The sequence below is a fragment of the Panthera onca genome, chromosome C2 (genome assembly GCF_046562875.1).
Source record: "Panthera onca isolate mPanOnc1 chromosome C2, mPanOnc1 haplotype 2, whole genome shotgun sequence".
In the NCBI taxonomy this organism is placed as follows: Eukaryota; Metazoa; Chordata; class Mammalia; order Carnivora; family Felidae; genus Panthera; species Panthera onca.
Window position 1 is genome coordinate 157,091,608 of NC_138347.1, and position 20,862 is coordinate 157,112,469.

General features: G+C 38.3%; 1 protein-coding gene and 1 long non-coding RNA gene across 36 annotated transcripts in view; one reads left to right on the top strand and one right to left on the bottom strand.

Moving 5' to 3' along the window:
• Nucleotides 1–20,862, bottom strand: part of CLASP2 (cytoplasmic linker associated protein 2) — a 180,418-nt gene that overhangs the window by 149,370 nt on the left and 10,186 nt on the right. For all 33 annotated transcript variants that reach the window (XM_078432528.2, XM_060638093.3, XM_060638088.3 and 30 more), the window contains exons 2-6: nucleotides 16,419–16,497; nucleotides 10,566–10,669; nucleotides 8,784–8,875; nucleotides 7,541–7,616; nucleotides 5,675–5,772 (exon numbers count right to left, since the gene is read on the bottom strand). In XM_078432528.2, coding sequence (XP_078288654.1) covers nucleotides 5,675–5,772; nucleotides 7,541–7,616; nucleotides 8,784–8,875; nucleotides 10,566–10,669; nucleotides 16,419–16,497 — 449 coding nt within the window. The remainder of the gene's footprint in view (nucleotides 1–5,674; nucleotides 5,773–7,540; nucleotides 7,617–8,783; nucleotides 8,876–10,565; nucleotides 10,670–16,418; nucleotides 16,498–20,862) is intronic.
• Nucleotides 1–20,862, top strand: part of LOC132682864 (uncharacterized) — a 79,560-nt gene that overhangs the window by 32,331 nt on the left and 26,367 nt on the right. For 2 of the 3 annotated variants that reach the window (XR_013549963.1, XR_013549961.1), the window contains 3 exons: nucleotides 1,003–1,205; nucleotides 3,946–4,001; nucleotides 10,462–10,678. This is a non-coding gene — a long non-coding RNA (uncharacterized LOC132682864). Of the gene's footprint in view, nucleotides 1–1,002; nucleotides 1,206–3,945; nucleotides 4,002–10,461; nucleotides 10,679–20,862 lie in introns of those variants that run through there. The other variant, XR_013549962.1, reaches the window with a different exon arrangement.

Below are 20,862 nucleotides of genomic sequence, written 5' to 3' on the forward strand. Positions count from 1 at the left end.
CACACAGCCTGACACGGGGCTCGATCTCAAAAACTGTGAGATCATGACCTGAACTGAAATCAAGAGTCAGATGCTTAACCGACTGAGCCACTCGGGCACCCCAATATATCTATTTTTAATTTGGCTGCTTATGCTTACGCTTATGCGTATTTAAGAAACCAATGCCTAGCATTTTCTAAGTTTTATCGTTTTAGCTCTTACATTTAGTTTTATGATCCATGTAGACTTAATTTGGGGGTTTGGTGTGAAAAAGCCCAACTTTTTTCTATTGCCCATGGAAATTCGGTTTTTACAGCATCATTTGTAGAAAAGACTATTCTTTTCCCATTGAGTGGTGTCAGTACTTTTGACAAAAATCAACGGGCCATAAATGTAAGGGTTTATTTCTAGACTCTTACACTGATCACATGCCTAGTGTTAATGCCACTACCACACCACCAGGCCTTATCTTTTGAAAAATAGCTGACAAAGGAAGAAAAAATTTTAATTATTATTTTAAAACTATTTGATTCAATGGCTTTATAAATTCTACTTACGTTTAGCTATTTTAATAAAGAAGAAGGTCTTTGACATAAATAAGGGTGGGCAAAACCAGAAATTTACCCTAAAGAGTTGTATCCAACAGGAAATTTGGAAATCACAAAGAGAGCAGCATTTGAGAAACAGAAATATCCTTTCTGAAAATTAAACTTTTATGACCACTATATGATTAAAAAATACAATTCTCAAAGAAATTTAATATTCGATATAAAGTTAACTTTTGAGAATAAATGCTGGTGGAAAGAGGGCAACAGTGGAACATTATTTGAAGAAAGAAGTAAACCAAACAGTCATTCATTATTTTACCTTATGAAAGTTTTAGATTCTTTGATACACATGGGTCCAGTATTTTGAAGATTCAAAATAGTGCCTACAAAATAGTGAGGTCATCATATGCTAAAAGGATAGAAGACACTCTGTGCATGCTTGAAGCAAAGCTCATCACACCTTATACCTACACAGAGTCCTTCCCACTCCGTACTACCCGGCAGAGAAGCACCGTGGAGAAGAACAAGGCGAGCACAGCACTGAGGAAAGAACTGTGGACCAGAAGTCAGAAAGCCTCAGCTTCTCACCAACTACCTGTCTCTGCTCTGGTCTCAGACTCCTGAGCTGTCGAGTGACTAGCCCGCTTAGAGGTTGGAGAAACAAGAAGAATGGACGAGGTTAGTAAGTCATTGGCTTATTTCAGTAAGAACATTAGCATAAGCTATCCAGGTATGATAAAACCCTTAAAGTTGATTCTGATGGGGGAAGAAAAAGCACATAAGGAGTTTCCCCTAACAACTAAAGTTACTTATAAAACATAACTTGGGAAGAAAGGAATATTACACACTAATCTTACTTGGAGCATAAATGCAAAAATCCTAAGCACATATATGGACACTTAATTTATGAACACAAGGAACACTGAAGAAAGACATTTTCAATAAGTGGTCTGGGTCAAGTGGACACCCACATGGAAAAAAAAATGTATCTGCACCCCTATCTCACACCATTTTCAAGGAAAATACCACATGGCCTATACATCTAAATGTGAATGAAACTTGAAGACAATTACCCAGAGCATGGCTTTAAGACACTAGGGTAAGTAAATATTTCTTAAACCAGGCACAAAAATGTCTAATTGTAAAGGAAATGACTGAAAACTGCATGAAAATTAAAACTCACGTATGCGAAAAGACATCGCCAAGAAAGTAAAAAGGCAAGTCATAAGGTGGGAGAGGATATCTGAAGCATACACATAGCTGACAATGGGCCTGTATCTAGAACATATTTTTTAAAAGTTCTAATAATCAATTTTTTTAAATGACAGACCACCAAATTTTTTAAAAACAGGCAAAGACCTGAAAAGACACTTTAAAAGAACATATCCCAATGACTGATAAATGCATTAAACAGTGATCTTCTTTATTAGTAATCAGAAAAATGCAGATAATAACACATTCACCAGAAATCTAAAGTTAGTAAAAATAAGACTAATAATTTAGGCAAGTAACAGTGAAAATATAGACTAATAGGAAGTTGCAAACAGTGCCAGTAAGAATATAAATGGGTACAACCACTCTGGACAAGTGTTTGTCAATATCAGTTACAGGTGAACATACCCTATGGCCCCAAAATTTCACTCTCAGACATATTCTAAGAGAATGAATACATACGCACACCAAAAGACATGTACAAGAATGTTTTTAATAGCATTATCCAAAAAAGCTACAAGCTGAAAACAACCCACAAGCCCATCATTAGTATGGATTCACAGTATAATCTATTCGTAAAATGGAAAACTATATGGCAATGAAAATAAACCAACTGTAGCCAGATCCAACAACCCAAATGAATTAAAAAAAAAAATTAACTGAGAGAAGGCAGACACAAAAGAACACATACTTTATGATTCCATTTATATAAAATTCAAAAACAGGCAAAATGAAACTATAGTGATAAAAAGCGGGATCATGGTTACTTTTGGGAAGGACAGAAAAGGCAAGAATTAAAAAGGATTTGGGGAGGCTTCTGGATGATTATAATGTTCTACTTTGCCACCTGTGTGGTAGATACATGGGTATATTCACTTTGTGATAATTTACACAGCTGCATACTTAAGAGTTACGTATTTTTCTGTATGATGCCATACTTGAATAAAATTGTAAAATTATTTAATAAAAAGTAATTTCAATATACATTTTTAATTTTTTTAATGTTTTATTTTTGAAAGAGAGCGAGCGAGCAAGGGGCAGAGAGAGAGAGAGAGGGAGACACAAAATCTGAAGCACGCTCCAGGCTCTGAGCTGTCAGCACAGAGCCCGACATGGGGCTTAAACCCAAGAACCTTGAGATCAGGACTTGAGCTAAAGTCAGGCACTTAACCGACTGAGCTACCTAGGCGTCCCTAAATTTTAAAATATATATAATGTAACAAATATACATACATATATGCACATACTCATACACGTAAATATATTACATTAACATCAATTCTCTCATTCACATAAAATAACGTACTTTACTCAAATGAAATTGTTAGCTTTGTAAGTAGAAAATGAAGAAGCACTCAAAATAATGCATATTCCATGTGCAATCTTGTTACCAAAAAATAATCGGTACTGGGAAAAAACTACATGGTAAGAGACACAGCCAGATAGGAAGAGAGTTACGACAACAGAACAGACCACCACCTCTTAAGTGGTCTGGCTTTTCCTGACACCACCCTACACCACCAAAAATCTATCAAGCCTCCAGATCCAACCAGCAAGTTACAGGGGGTGAGGACGGAAGAATATCTTAAACCACAACCACAGGAAAGGAACTAGCAATATTCAGAATACGGGAAACTTTACAGGATAAACTGCCTGGCTTATTGAACAAATAAACACAAGGGAAAAAAAGTGTTGGAGGTACATAAAGATTTGGAAAGACTTGTAAGAACATACCAGCTAATTGCAGGACTTCATTTGGGTATTGATACAAACAAAAACAGACAAATACTTATGATGTTTAAAAGCAACTGGAAATTGGGGTGCCTGGGTGGCTCAGTCGGTTGACTGTTCGACTTCAGCTCAGGTCACGATCTCACAGTTCGTGGGTTCGAGCCCCGCGTCGGGCTCTGGGCTGACAGCTCAGAGCCTGGAGCCTGCTTCGGATTCTGTGTCTCCCTCTCTCTCTGCCCCTCTCCCACTCATGCTCTGTCTCTCTCTGCCCCTCGAAAATAAAGAAACGTAATAAAAAAAAATTTTTAAAGCAATTGGAAATTTGTTTTTTGGGTTCTTTGAAACAACTGGAAATGTGAATGCTGACTGGATATTTGACTTATAGAATTATTTGCAAAATATTTTTAACTTGTGATGACAGTATTATGGTCGTGACTAGAAAGAAACCTCTTTTTCAATTTCTGAATAATTACAGATGAAACATCATAACTTGGGCTATGCTTCAAAAGAATACAGGACAAGAGTAAGTAGGTAAGAGTAGAACATATGAAACTGGCCGTGAGTTGTTAATTGTTGAAGCTGTGCAATGGGTACATGAAGGTTCATTATACTACTGCCTACTTTAGCGTATGTTTGAAATTTTCCATAATAAAAAGTTAAAAAAGACAACAGAAAAACCTTTCAAGCCTCCCTTAAAATGGGGACTAAAATTTGATAACAAAAAAATTTAATTGGAATAATATCTTTTTCTTAAACCTATTTTTTTAAGTTTACTTATTTATTTTGAGAGAAAGAAAAAGGGAGAGAGGGAATCCCAAGCCGGTTCTACACTGTCAGTGCAGAGCCTCATGTGGGGCTTGAACTCACAGAACCATGAGATCATGACCTGAGCTGAAACCAAGAGCTGGATGCTTAACCAACTGAGCCACCCAGTTAAGCCCTGGATGCTTAACCAACTGAGCCACCCAGTTAGCAGTTTATTTCTGCAGGGGGAGAGAAAGCACAAGCAGGAGAAGGGCAGAGAGAGAGAGATAGAGGGAGACACAAAACCCGAAGCAGGCCCCAGGTTCTGAGCTGTCAGCGCATAGCTGGACGACATGGGGCTTGAACTCACTAACTGTGAGATCACGACCTGAGCTGAAGTCGGATCCTTAACCAACTTAGTCGCCCAGGGACCCCTGAAATAAGATCTTTAATAAAAATAGAAACTCTGAGAATTACTAAAGAAAAAAAGTACCTCTGAAGAAAATGTTGATATATGAGAAGCTTATTGATGGGATTTTTATTTTTACTGACCTGATTGATGAGACTCAGATATTCTTAATGTTCCTTTTATTTGACTACACTTTAAGAGTAGTGACTAGGGGTGCCTGGGTGGCTCAATTGTTAAGCAGCTGACTTCGGCTGAGGTCACGATCTCATGGTTCATGAATTCGAGCCCTGTGTTGGGTTCTGTGCTGACAGCTCAGAGCCTGGAGCCTGTTTCAGATTCTGTGTCTCCCTCTCTCTCTTCCCCTCCCCCGTGTGCACGTGTGCTCTCTCTCTCTCTCTCTCTCTCTCTCTCAAAAAAAAAAAAAAAAAAAAAAAAAAGAGTAGTGACTAATTCTTATATAGCTTTCTGTTATCCAGTACCTTGTATAGTATCTTTCAACAGGAGGCACTAAAAAAAATATTTACTTAATGAATGGATTAATATTTTTACTATAATCTTGCTCAAGCATCTTCCAAATACTGTAATGATTATTACTGCCTGGTATCCAAAAACAGTTTACCTGACATGGTATTTAATTACATATTAAATAGTACAGGGGTATATATATATATATATAATCAACCAGTGTCCAAGAAAATTACAAGATCTCAAGAACTTTTTATTTCATTTTATTTTTTAAATGTTTGTTTATTTTTGAGAAAGATGGGGGCAGAGAGAGAGGGAGACGGGATCCGAAGCAGACTCTGTTTTGATAGCAGACAGCACAACGCGGGGCTCAAACCACGAGATCACGACCTGAGGCGAAGTCGGACTGTTAACCGACTGAGCCACCCAGGTGCCCCTCAAAAACTTTTTAAACGGTGATAACCTGCGTATCTTTTTGTATCTTTAGAATTTTAAAAAATTTCAGAAAATTGAACCTATTTAAAATACACACATGAAAGTAAACTTCTAAAACGAGTGGCAAATAAACAAATGTAGCGAGACTTACCTAGCAGGGGGAATCCCCCTCTTACAGAGGTCCACCCTCACTCTCTCTCCCACATGTCTATAGATCTCCACCACAGCCAACACTGCCGCATCTCTCACCTGCCAAAGAATTCAGAAATTTAAAAAAACAAAACAAAACACCTTAGATGAAACATAATAAAATACTTCACCTCAAGGCAACATTATACTCGCACACCAACTTGAAGCTCTCAGTTGGTTTTAATGCTTCTAAACCCCTGAAAGATTTTGGCAGGTCATTAACAAAAACCAAGAGGGCCTGCAGAGAAACCTCTAGAGAAACCTTGTAAAAGGTTCTGTAGAAACCTAAAACATGTAAATAAAAGCTATTAACGTGGCTTTCAAAAAACCTTCTATTTGTAATAAGCCTGCATAAAAGCTGCCGGTAACTATATGATTACAAATCATTACTGCAGTTAATATACTTTCCTGGAATAAAACTGCCCTTCAAGAATGTGGTCCGAACCCAACAGTCAATAATGCGCAAAGCATCATTACTCACAATGGTCAAAAGATGAAAACCCAAATGTCCACCTATGGATGTATGTATAAAGAAAACGTGGTATACACACACAATGGAATATTATACAGCCTTAAAAACGAAAGGAGGAAGTCGGACAAAAGACAACACAGAAGAACCCTGAAGACGTTATGCCAGGTAAAACATGTTAAATACAAAAGGACAAATTATATGGTTCCACTTTCGTGAAATACCTAGAGCGTAACAACTCACAGGAGAAAAAGTAGTATGTGGTTGCCAGGAGCTGGAGGACTGGGGGGAATAGGGAGTTCTTGCTTAACAGGTACGGGTTTGGGAAGACGAAAAAGTTCTGGAGACAGACTGTGGTGATGGCTGCACAACAGTGTACTTAATGCCAACGAACTACACACTTAAAATCAATTAGAATGGCAGGGGCACCTGGGAGGCTCAGTCGGTTAAGTGTCCGACTTCGGCTCGGGTCATGATCTCGCGGTTCGTGAGTTCGAGCCCCGTGTCGGGCTCTGTGCTGACAGCTCGGAGCCTGGAGCCTGCTTCAGGTTCTGTGTCTCCCTCTCTCTGACCCTCTCCAGCTCACACTCTGTCTCTCTCTCAAAAATAAACAAACATTAATAAAAAATGACCAGAATGGTAAATTTTATGTTGTGTATATTTTACTACAATTAAAAGAAAAAAATGTGGCCTCAAGACAGGAATTTGGAAGATGGCCGTATTTTCCATGCCCAGCCCACCGCCAAAAAGCAAATGAAGAGGAAGTAAAACTCTACAAACCTCCAGGGGCAGAGCCAGGCCTAGTAGCAAGGAAAACCTTATCCAGGGTTATTCCAAATGCCCAGGCTGTGCCAAAAAGGTTACAGTCAAGATTCAACTCCACTAGGACGGACAGGATCCAGAATACTCCCCTTTTATGCCTAGCATACGCAGCTCAGGTAAATTTCTAACAAGGGATATACCACTGGTACAAACTCTCGTTAAACAGGGTTCTGTGGCAAAAAGTTGTTACGCAGCCACTTTCAGGAATGAAGAAATGAGGCTGACAACCTGTCCTCACGGTTAAGTGCAGGACTACGGAAAGGAAGGCTCTTTGCCACTCCATCTTTCAAACCCGAGAACTATCCTTTCAGCACCACACATCCTTAACGCCAAACGAGTGACAAACTTAAGCAACTGAAGTGAATATAATGTGTTCTCAGGAAGTAACTGGTGGATTTTAAGAGCAAAATGACACGAAATCTTGATTTCACAACCCCCTCCACCCTCCCTCTTCTTTTTTAAAAACGGAGTAAGAGCCCTAAGAAGAAGAGGTGGCCAAAAAAGTTAGTCAATGCTTGAATGTAAATAAAATTTTACCTGACTGTTGGAATCTCCAAATAAGACACACAAATGTGGTACCAACTTGCTGAGGACTAGCGGCCGAGCCCCAAAACTAAATAAAATTTGAAACAAAATAAAGAGAATTTGGTTTTAGTCAAACAGTAAACAAACTATACTTTCTTCTGGTTTGTATCAATAAGACGAATATGGTGCACAGCACGGGCACACATCATTAAAACATGAAGGATGTGAGACACAAGCAAAAACTAATTCTAAACAATGTGAAATATGCAAAAGTGAATAATCATGACTGACAATGAAAACTGTCGACACATGATCCAACAGAACAAAATGTTCAACCGATGGCACTCTTAAACCTAGCAACCTATCAATCGCTCATGAAAATTTGAGCTTTTGCTTTAAAATAGTGATATTTTTAGATGCTGTGTCTCCAATAAATTTGCATTCCAATAAACCTTTATTTATGTTTATTAATATTTTGATGAGGTCATGGGTTGAAAGCAAATGACAGGAGAGCCAAAAACCACAAAAGTTGTGCAGACTGAATGCACTTACAAGCTCTAGATGGCAGAAAGGACCACAGAGGAGTAAAAGAAAATAAATGAAGGTATAGTTAGAATAAAGGAAGTAACGCTACAGGAAAAGTTGAAAGTTACAATAGATCACCTATCTTGTTGCACAGAACTTGAGCACATAATCAAGAAACGGAACAAAAGCCCTGGCTTCCCAGTTTTTCGGACTGGAGTTGTGAGCTCTGTGTTATCTATGCTTCAGAGCTCTACATAATGCTACCCAATTCACCGTCTAGCTACCTGGCCGAATCTTGGTCAGTCTATGATTTTGGTAACTACCCACAGTGGTCTAGAAAACCTAGGTGGGGGAAATAGCTACAATATCTGAAATACCACTGAGTTAAAAACAATGCCAAACTGGGTCCAGAACAGAAGAAGATCCTAAGTTATACCAGCATTCCTGTTATATGACCATCTATTTTGGGTAGCAACTATTACTCAACTTATTTAAGAAAAAAAGAGAAACACTTATCACTGACTAGTTGTTTTAAATTAACATACACATAAAAAATTAACAGCCAAAGATATCAGATCAAATAAAAACTCTCATACCAGAGACCAATTAATAACTCATTTAAAATTTGTTATTTCCATAGCTTTCCTTGAGCTTTACAAAATGGATACTGTTTTTTCTTTTTAGCAAAATGAAAAACAAGTTGACTATTTTCAATAATCATAAAACTTACACGTTTAAGGTTTCAATAAGACATAGACACACGCCTTCTCGAGATCGAAAATTCTTGTGCTTAAAACCAGAAGTCAACTGTTCCCAAATGTACTATTTGAAGGAGAAGTAAACAAGAATAACAAAAAATTAAATTACTCATGCTTTAATCTTTTATCTATTCCCAACCTTATCACCAACTTTCATGAGAACTCAATTTTCCCATCAGATTTTACTTCTCAGTTTTTCTAAGCCAATTTGTGCTAGCAGCATTGCTCTCACCCATTTTCTAATATTATAATCACATTTTTTGGTTTTTATTTAATATCTTTCACTTTAGATTTCAATTATTCTCAGAAAAACAATGTCTAATACCTAAAAACCTTACAATTTCCATGCACAGAGAATCCTAAGCTTTAGAAACCTTTGATAACAATGCTACCATTATAAGCCCAGTAGTCCAGTAAGCATTCAAAATGTCTAATGTTGCCTGGCAACTACTACAGACTGTTACATGGAACAGGATTTTTCAACATTTTATAATTCAGGCTTTTCTCCTTCAGCACTGGATCCAAATACAGAAACATTATTTGGGTAAGTCATTTTATTGCTGCCTACTATAATTCTCTTTTGTAAAAAGGATACATAAACCTATACAGATAATCCAACTTTATTTTCCAAACATACAGTCAACTGTCTCAATCAGTCCTTTCTCTGCAGTTAGAAACACCATCCTTTCCATTTATTAAATTCATGCATGCATACACATATACGCGCGCACACACACACACACACACACACACACGCCCTTCTCTTCCTGGACTCTATTCAGCTCTACTAATATTACTCTCTGCCAAACTTTCTAGAAGGTAACCTGGAAGTTTACCTGGAAAACCTGAAATGTGAATAAGCTGATGCAGCCCCACCACCTCTGGAACACCAGTCTATATAAATACTTATATTTATGTCCAAAAACACACGTACAAGGATGTTACTTATAGTGCTACTTATAATAACACATCAAAAGGGAGTGAAAATCTGAACCACTAAGCAAGTGCTGAAGGACACCCACCAAACTATTAGCAAGGACTTCATTCTAAGGTGTAAAATATCTCGGCCAACGGCTTATTTTTACAACTGAACACTCTTTGGATGTTTTTCTAAACGTCTGTAATACATAATTTTAAAACTGTATTCTAAGTGATAACACATTGCATATATTGTAAATTCTGATTTTTTCTACTTAACATGAGATATTCTATAAATCTTTATTTACATGTCAATTTATTTTCAGTCTCCTTTCAAAACATCTCCCTAAGGGCTAATTTTTTTTTTTTTTACTACATTCATAACACACAAATCAGTGTCCTAGAATATATGCTTTATCTAATTAGTAACCATCTGTTTAAATAAAAAATTTAGTTCTTGTCACTGTAAAAGTCGCAGTAATTAACACAACATTCAGTAGTTCTCAAAAGGAGCTTTCTCACTGAACACTGTATAACCTGCAGGTAAGAGAAACCAAAGAATAATATATTCAGCATATTGTCCAAGTAACAGAATCTGAGTCGGCTTTATAAAAAATGCCAAAGAGTAGAAAATAGGAAAAAGCAAAACAACACAATGTTAAACACCGACATTTTACTTTAAATTTCAATTTCTTTAGAGCATTAACAATGATTCACTGTTTCCAATTTCAGCTTCCATGTCCCTGGAGGCTTCCATGGCTCGCTGTGATTACCATCTATCTATCCCGATATTTCATCACTGATTAGCAAAATCGAAATTTAAAAGGTAGGCCTACCATAGGTGCTGCTACTTGATCCATCAGCTTCAATATCAGAGTCTGAGCTTCGTCTCGAACCTTGTCTTTGGCATCTCCCATTCTGTCTATTAAAGCTACAATAACTAGAGAAAGGCAGGAGGAAGAGAGTAAATATTTATAATTCATCTCCATTATAAGCTATATTTTACAAAATTATAATCAGCTTGTTTCATAAATGAAAAGTTACCAGGTAAGCAAATTATTTTCTTTACTCATGAGTCCAATAAAAACTAACGGAGAAGGAAGGTCCAAAAGTATACTTACAGCATGATATCCACTTATGACAATGTTCAAAAAACAGGCAGGACTAAACACTATCCTATTTAGAGACGTGTGTGGCTAGTCAAGCTCTACAGATCAGCGAGGGAATGGTCATCCGAAACGTCATGTCAGTGGTAACGTCTGGTAGAGGGAGGGAGGGGTCAGTAGGAAATGCAGAGAGGAAGTAGCTACGATGGGAGAGTTCTGGTTTCTTGACCTGGGCACAGGCAGGTGTTGGCTTATGATCACACGTCTGACAGGTACTTTTATGTATGTATGACATATTATTCTGACAAAAATAAAAGCCTAGGCCCCCGGGATTACAGTTTTTCTCTACTATGTCCAAGACTGTGGCACTGTTTCACGCAAGGAGGCAAGAAAGGCGGGTGAGAGTCTATTCTTGGAGAGTTTTCATGAAAATGGCTTCTGTAACTGTAAGTCAACAAAGAACCACAAAGAAATGACATCTGTTGAGGGTGAGGGTGAAGGGAAAGGGAGGTGAGGGCAGAATTCAGAGGGTACAGATTCTAAAGTTCACTCATAGGGCAAAAATCTCTCACAGTCAAAATTATCTTTTTGTAATCCCTTAAATCACCACTGCCCCTTGTGTGGTATTACAAGGTGTGAGGCCACATTACTCTCCTTTTGTCTTTACTTTCTCAGCTCCTAAAGGTTTACAGCAGTGCTCACCCCAAAAGGTGACTAAAAATTAAAGAGAGAATACATTTAAACAACTTAGAGTGAAGGGCACTAAGTAAGTACTCTGTGTGTCACCTGCCACCCCCATCATCCTCCATGTTGGACGGCAAAGAAATTAACTTGTTTCTCTTTTGACATGATAGCTATAGCCTTCCTTTCCCTGAGGCAGTGAAGGTTGAGGCCTAGTTTAAATAAGGGAAGGAAGAAGAAATAAGATAGAGAAAGGGATTTTCTCTCATTTATTTATACACAATTATAATTAAGTGTATACATAATTTGATGCAAATATATTCTACAATAAACACTGTCTACAATATAACAACCAGACTGATTTAGTAATAATAAACAACACTTAAGGAAAAAAGAAATTACATTATTTTTGGAAGAAAATTAGACTATAGTGAGAAGCCCACTATACCAAATGGAATATTATCCAAAAACCTAAGCTTAATCAAGGAAATGACTATAAGAGAACAAAGTTCTTGCCATAAAATCATAAGCCTAATCATGAGGCAACCGAAGTACCTGTCAGCTGGAACAATATAAATACTTCTCATCTTGCTTAGATGTATTGTTAACATTAGAGAAAACCATTGACATCTGTAGGACTGGCTGTTGTGGGACTCTGGTTCTGATAGCTTCTGAGAGGCAGAAGATAGTAATAAACACTTAATAAATGTTAGATATTATTCCGTACTAAGCATTGAATTATCTCACGTCAACCTCATAACAGCCCAATTAAAGAGAGTAGGCTCATTTGATAGAGAAGGCCCAAAAGGATTAAATACCTTGCCCAAAGTCACAAAAATAGCAAGTTGAAACCAGGACTTAAATAATCCACACAATTAGGTCCCAGTTATAACTACTTCCATTTACTTGTAATCGATGGGTTCTATGTGTGTGTATCTGTGTCTGTGTGTGTTAACAATCACACAACAGGAGTATGAAAAAAAAATATCCACGGCATTCTCGAGAGGTGGGATTTAACTCCAAAAAGAAAATTAAAATGCTGGCCCAAACCAGGGCTCACTTCAAGACAAAAAACTAAACTTTTATAGAATATAAATAGCAAAAACAACTTGACACTACATAAACATTTTATTATAGTTATTAAACAAAAAAAAAATCCATAAATTTTTTGCATTAGAGTTCCTTTTTGATACATATTCTCTTGGTGTGAAACAGAACAAGATTTTATTCCTAGTTTTACCAGTTGTTAATTATTTAAGACCGTAAACTTCTCTGAATTTGAAAGTTTCCTTGTCTATAAAATAAGGAGGGGTGCAGGCCTATACCTCACATGACTAGTGACAGAATGACATAAAACTGGAAAAAAAGAAACGAAAACAAAACCCACTTGTGCTAAGCCCATAATAAGCATTTGGAAGAGTCAACAGTCTACCCAAAAGATCTGTACGTATTATAATGACCACTGAATTATCATTCAACATGATGGATATTAAATAGATAATTATGGGACTCCAAAACAGAGCTTTTTACCGTGCAGCCAGTAAGAACCTGTTACACAGACTGGAACCTGAACAGTGAAACACTGAAGAAGTTCAAAGCACAGCTAGTCGTATGTCTTATTCTCCTAGCACTGTACGAGACACAGACCATCTTGCATTTTACGAGATGCAAGAGTGATGAGCAGGTAGCCCGATTATTCTAATACTCTTTCTGCAATTCCATTTTGGGTTAAAACTATCTGTTTAAAATTTGTAAAATATGAGATCCTTTACTGAATTCAGTTATCATAAAACCAGGGCTGGTGATCATTGTTAAATGTAAATCGGATATATTTTTTTGTTTGAAAACCTTATTTTTCCACGGTATCTGTGGCCACAAAAGAAATTTTAAATATTTTACATCAAAAGAGCCCATACTCTTTCTGGAACTTTGTCTAAAACTGAACATCAATCTCAATTTTCCTAAAACATCTCTTCACTTTTAATGTAAAAAGATAAAAAAAAAATACCTTTGATAGTTAATAACCTAAGTGTACCGAAAGACAGTATCACTCACATCAAGTTATATACATCTAAGATGACATTATTTAAAAAAAAAAAACCTTCAGGGGCCCCTGGGTGGCTCAGTCGGTTAAGCGTCTGACTTTCGATTAAGTCATGATCTCGCAGTTTGTGGGTTTGAGCCGCACACTGGACTCTGAGCTTACAGCTCAGAGCCTGGAGGCTGCTTTGGATTCTCTCTCTCCCCGCCCCCCCCCCCCCCCCCCAAAATAAACACACGTGAAGGGCTCCTAAAGTGGTTTGGCTAAGGTATAAAACAGAGTAAAACAAAAAAGCTAACCCTGGGCTCTTCATTTAGTACTGTACCTCCTTAAGAGTACACAGAGGGGCACCTGCGTGGCTCAGCTGGTTAACCCTCCAACTCTGGATTTTGGCTCAGGTCGTGACCTCACGGTTCCCAGGTTCAAGCCCTGCAGGCGGGTTTGAGCCCTGCGGGCAGGCTCTGCTGGGGATTCCCGCTCTCCCTCTCTCTCTGCCCCTCCCCTGCTGGCTCTTTCTCTTTCTCTAAATTAAAACAAAATGAAATATATACTGCCTATCTTGTGGAGCTATCATACAAGTTAGAAATAATGTGGGAATAATGTTTTATACACGTAAAGTTGATAAAGCCCAATATGGGTAACAAGTAGGCAATATACACTAGCAAAGCAGTGATGAAATTTTCGTTACACTACACTGACTCTGAATTAATAACAAGTTTGAATCTCACCAAGGAAAATGATGGACACTTGGGGTTCAAAGTGAAAATGATACTAATATTAATGTACACAAATAACCATAAAGAGTAGATGAGAAGACAGAAAAAAAAACTACACATACAAGCCTATATACATATATGGAAAACACATATGAAAAATAATAAAAGCAACTTAATGTAATTCATTGACTATTTAACAGTATAAGAACTAGAGAGTAAAGAAAAATTCAATTTTAGTATATGTGCTGCCGAAGAGAGCACTGAGTAAAGAAAAATTCAGAGTAGGTTGAGGTTGATCTGAAAAGCTCCCAGACACTGAAACCTGAAGTAGGTCTTTTAAAGAGAAAGGACGGACCATGGGAAAGAGGAGAGGATTTCAAAAGGAAAGAGCAGCACAGCAGAAGCATGAGCGAGTTAAGCCAGAACTGCCAGGAGCGAGCAAGTTGCTAACTAAAGTGGAGAGAGTACTTGCGGAAGACCGCTGATCAAGAAGGCTACTAAGACGTAGCAGGGACGTACAGGCTGAGAGAAGCGGACCGCCACCAGAGGAGAGCAAAACAGAGGTTCCGAAAGCAGGACAGTCCCGGGAGGCAACAAACTGGGATTCTGGTCCCGTTATTCCTACTGCCTCATTATAAGGAGTCGGTGCATCAAACTCCATGCGGCTCTCCTTGCATTTGAAAAATAAGCAAGATACACAATACCTAGAATTACCGTCCGGTCTAAAATACGGTCTGTCACAACTAATAATAGGGAGCTACTATAGGGCAGGGGTCCCAAACATAAACGCCTACAGTCAGGGAGGTACGGGAAATGCCAGAACTGATCCAGCTCTAGAAAGGGCGGTACTCCAAGCTGGCGGTATTATAACTGCTATCCTCAGGAAGGGGCAAGATGAGACGGGAGGACTTGTGAAGCAGAAAGCTCAGGACCCATACCAAAGAGAATCTATGACAAAACTTCAGCCCACAAGGAAGTACCTGTGGGGGTGGACAAGCCCTAAATACGAATCTTTTACATAAAGCTTCCTGATTTTCAACAATGACTCAAACTGTTTTAAGAAAATACCTAAGTAAAACACATATGCCTAGTTTTTAACATCTATCACAGGATTTTAAGCAGAAGACTGATACGGTAAAGAATCGGCCTTTTCAGAAGACATTCATGCAAAGAATGACCTGGAACCAGGTAGTGATTAAAAAGGGAACTTACTGAAGGGAACTTACTAAGATGCTTCTGCTGAAAGGATAGTTAGACAATAAAAATAAGAAACCAGCAGAATCTGGGGACATACCAAACATGAAGAAAAAGTTGACCAAAGATAATGAGAAAATAAGTGTGGGCATTAGGAAGCGTTAACTTAATCCATAAAAGAAAATCATGGACAGCTGCGATTTCCCTTAACTATTGCTATACATTAGGAACCCAATCTACTCGTCAAAGCGCTCCAAAAGGCACACGAGGGCCACTTGGGTTTAGGAAACAGGTCAGAGCCAGCACTGTAATCCCGACGACTGTGCAAAGAAAAGCAATGCACCACGGGCTCGCACCATACCGCAAACACACTGGAAGTGAGTGCGGCGCAAAGGGCGGCTGGCAGCTCGGGACGGCTCTACAAACTATTTGCGGGGAAAAAAAAAAAAAATTGAGAGTGTTTATAAAATAGAGTTTTAAAAACAATCTGACCAAAGTAATTTGGTCTATTGAATCTAATAATAAAAAATTGGGCCCCGTGGTTTTTTTTCCTTTCATTTTGCTGTATCACTTATTTTTACTGTATTTTACAAAATATTGGTCCTGTACCACAGAAGTCTAAAAAGCAGTGCTGTAAGTTATAAATTTTTAATGTTAAAAAAGGTAAAAGTTAACAGTAGAAGTTTTTAAGCTATGAAGTAAAAACCTATTAGCAGAATATTTAATACGTCTTTTGCTTTTTTTGGTTTTATTTGTCTCAGAGGAAATAGAATTATTTTAATAGGCTTAAAATGTTTTATGTCTAGGCAAACTAAAATACTACGTAGTAGATCTCTGGGCTGTAGAAAATTACTTTTTTCCATTCACAGAGAACCAATTGTGTTAAAAACCATGAGAAAAAAATGCCAGTATGTCAACACCTACAACGATTTTTAAATAAAGTTAACTTACCCATTACTACATAGGACTTAAATCGTGTTGATAATCTGTCCACAAAGGCACTTAAAATTTCCAATCCCATTAATGATACCTACAGACAGAAAAAATTTTAATGAATACAAACTACCAAAACATTCTTTAGTATCAATATATAATCACTGACATATAAAGATCTTCATATATTACCAAGTTTTTGTTTTTTCTAAGATACATTTTATTTTTTTGTATTTTTTAATGTTTATTTATTTTTGAGAGAGTGAGAGAGAGAGAGAGAGAGAGAGAGAGGGAGAGAATGAATGAATGAATGTGTGCAGGGGTGGGAGGGGTAGAGAGAGGGAGACACAGAATCCAAAGCTGGCTCCAGGCTCAAAGCGGTCAGTAAAGAGCCGGGTGTGGGGCTTGAACTCACGAACCGTGAGATCATGACCTGAGCCTAAGTGTGATGCTTAACCGACTGAGCCACCCAGGCGTCCCTATTACCAAGTTTGTTTTTTTTTTTTTAAGAACATAAGGAGTTATGGAAACCAATTCAACAATAAATTTCATATTAAAAATTTTTTTTTAAAAATCCAAAAAAATAAGGAGATTGAAGTATTCAGGGGTAAACAGTCATGAGGTTAGGGCCCTCTACTCTCAAATGGTTCAATAAATGCTACTACTCCTAAATATGCAGGAAGATAAAGGCAAAATGTTAATAACTGGTAAAATGGGTGAAGGGTGTAAAGGTCACTGACTATACTTCCAACTTTCTTCCTGTAATGTTGAAATGTTTCCCAAATGCAAGTTAAAAACTAAGAGCGCCTTTAATTACAGAGGAACTCCAGCTTTTATCTCGGATGGAGACTCTAGGAAAAATACCACTCCCACTTTACAAGAAAAAAAATAATCTGCAGATCTACAATTACTCTTAAATTCATCAGAAAGCTGAAGTTGTAGGATAATCACCTCGCCTGAAACTTAAGGAAAGACAGATGCCCCCAAGGGGAGATGGGACGTGAGCAGTAGGTCACATGTGGCAAAAGACAGAAGGAAAGCCAAGCCGTAGGACAAGCGGGCTCAGCGTTCCGCTGTACGTAGCTCATTGTTAATAGCCGAACGTGGGCCAGCGTGCAAATGTGTAATCCTCGCAGCCACCGACACAAAAGGAGGGACCCCATTTGCAGACTTTTTCTCCACAAACCTCCACCGGACACTATGACTGGAAAAGGGATCTATCTCTTGGTTGTCCGGGTCTCAGAAGAAGACAGCAGCTATCTCTGCAGGAAAGTCACAGACTTTTCCTTTCCCGTACCGTTTGTAAGAAACAAAGGTATGAAGCCACTGAGAGAAAGACAAATACTGTCACCCCAGGACACAGGTAAAAACTCACTGCTACTGAGTAAAGAGAAAAGAAAAAAAGAGCGCCCTACCTCTGAGGGAGAAGCAGAAAATCACCCCGGGCTCAAATGTTTAAAGGTCTACAGTTGAGGAGGGGCAGGATCTCTAATAAAGCCTCATCCCCTAGACTCAGGGACAAAGGGCTCGTAAGGCTGAAGCTGGACCAGAAAACCCAAGAACACCACCACTCCCCACAACCAGGCTCGCAAGAACAGCCTAGGAAGCAAGAGCACTTAATCACTGGAGGAGAAAACACGGAGAAAAACCCTCCACGAAGCACAGGAAAAAAAGGGAAGGACTAAAGTGTAGGGTGTTGAACACTGAGCACCTAACAATTTATCCCACTCCTGGGTCTGTATCCAAAGCAGGACACGGATACTCGTATGCCAATGTTCACTACAGCATTATTTGCAATAGCTAAAAGGCACAGGGGCCCACATGTCCATCAACTGACGAACAGACACAGAAAATGTGGCATACGCTCAATTAAAAATGTGGCCAGGGGTGCCTGGGTGGCTCAGGTGGTTAAGTGTCAGACTTGAGTTCGGCTCAGGTCACGATCTCATGATTCGTGAGATCAAGACCCACCATGGGCTCCACGCTGGGGGTGGAGCCTGCTTCAGATTCTCTCTCTTCTCCTCGTCCTCCTTTTCCTCCAACTCAGGGGGAAAAAAAAAAAAGTTTGGCCATAAATAGGACTGACTGGTACATGCTGAACATGAATGAACCCTGAAAACATTATAAGTGAAAAGAAGTCACAAATGGCCAAATGTCATACGATTAAACTTATAAGAAACGTCAAGAATGTCCGGAATCGATGAATTGTACACTTCAAATAAATAAATTGTATAGTATGTAAGCTATATCAATAAAACTGTTAAAACATAGTTGAAAATCTACAAATAGACTCACAGACTTAACAGACTTTACAGATGATAAAAGCAGTATCTCAAATCAGCAGGAAAGACAAGCACACTTGGTAAGATCTCACTTAAAAAGATCTATCCCTAAGATACACTAGCAAAATTATTAAAAACATGCAGACATTATTCATTGCAAGAGACTGGAAACTATCCAAACATTCATCAATATGAGACAGAGTCAATAAATTATGGTACATCCACACTCTAGGGTACTGTAACACTTTAAAAATAAAAATGACTACTCTCCCAATTCTGCTGTGCAGTAACCTCCATGATATACTGTTAAGTGAAAAAAGCAAGTTGGGGCAATGTGTATATACACAAAGAGGGCTATGAATAGACACAGTTACTTAGAAATGTTTATTAAAAATAACAACCATGAAAAACCAATCAGGAAAAAAATTAATCATTAGGAATAGGCTATAAGTAATAGAGAAAGAAACCAAGACTATTGTGAACACACCTTATTTGTAGCAATAACTAGTTTCACTGAAAATAAGTGAACCTAAATGTATACCGAATTATTATTATAACCACACAGATTTTCAAGCACAGCAATTTGATGATCTCTCTCCAGGGGGATAAACACTAAACACAACAACAACTCTGCAAAAAAGAAACTTCAATGCTTTTAGAAATCTTGTTGGCTGAAGGAGATAGAAGACATACAGAAATAGGAAAGACTGCAGTCCGGAATCTGAATTAGAATCACTATAAACTCATGATGTATTTTTCTTTAAAACTAAAATAAAACCGAACCCTATTCATCGACAAGAACAATGAGTCCCACTGGCACTCACACTGCATTTTCCACATACTCGTTCCCACTAAAAAGAACAAGAGCTTCTTGGAGAAGCGGCTGATCCCAGGGCAGGAGCAGGAAATAGGACATCTCACGATGCCAGACAGCAAAGATACTATCAGAGGTTACTAGGGTCGTGCCAAGATAGGACAGTTTGAATGTTAATAAGGATAATAAGCGCACCGTCTTGAAACACATCAGATGTGCTTAAATACAAGAATTCGTAACGACGAGAACTATGTGGCCGATATTGGAGGATGCTAGAAGGCCACCCCAGTATTCTGACAATTAGTAAACAAAAGGAAAGAATCCTATAAATTACAGTGTACCTCAGAAATATTGTGGATTCTGTTCCAGACCACTGCAACAAAGGGAATACTGCAACAAAGTGAGTCAAGTGAATTTTTCCATTTCCCAGAGCATATAAAAGTCATGTTTACCCTGGACTGAGCTCTATTAAGCATGCGATAGCATCATGGCTCTAAAAAGTACACACCTTAATTAAAAAATACTTCATTGCTAAAAAAACGTTAACCATTATCTGAGCTCTCAGCAGGTTGTACTCTTTTGGCTGGGGGAGGGTGGTTGATGGCTACCGACCGAGCCGGGGAGTGACTGCTGAAGGCTGGGGAGGCTGTGGCAGTTTCTTAAAGTAAGACAACAGTGAAGTGTGCCATAACTGGCTCTTCCTTTCATGAATGATTTCTCTGCAGCATGTGATGTTGTTTGACAGCATTTTACCCACAGAACTTCTTTCAAAATTGGAGTTGATGTTCTCCAACCCTGATGCTGCTCATCAGCTGCTCAAAATATGCAATATTTTAAACGTTTGCTGTCATTTCAACAATCTTCGCAGCATCTTCAGCAGGAATAGATCTCGTCCCGAGAAAAGCTTTTTTTTTGGCTCATCCATCAGAAGCAACTCCTCATTTGTTCAAGTTTTATCCGGAGACTGCAAAGTCAGTCCCGACTTCAAGCTCCATTTTTTTTAAGGTTTTTATTTTAATTCCAGTTAACATACAGTGTTGTGGGAATTTCAGATGTACAACATACTTACTAATTCCACACTTACATCGCCCTGTGCTCATCACAACAAGTGCACTCCTTAATCCCAATCACCTCTTTAACCCATCAGAATATCCTGTGGGAAAAGGACAGTTTCTTCAACAAATGGTGTTGGGAAGACGGGACAAGAACGTGCAAAAGAATGAAACTGGACCACTTTCTTATACCTTACACAAAAATAAGTTCAAAATGGATCAAAGACCTAAATATGAGGTCTGAAACCATAAAAATCCTACAACGGAACACAGGCAGTAACTTCTTTGACATTGGCCGCAGCAACTTTCTAGGT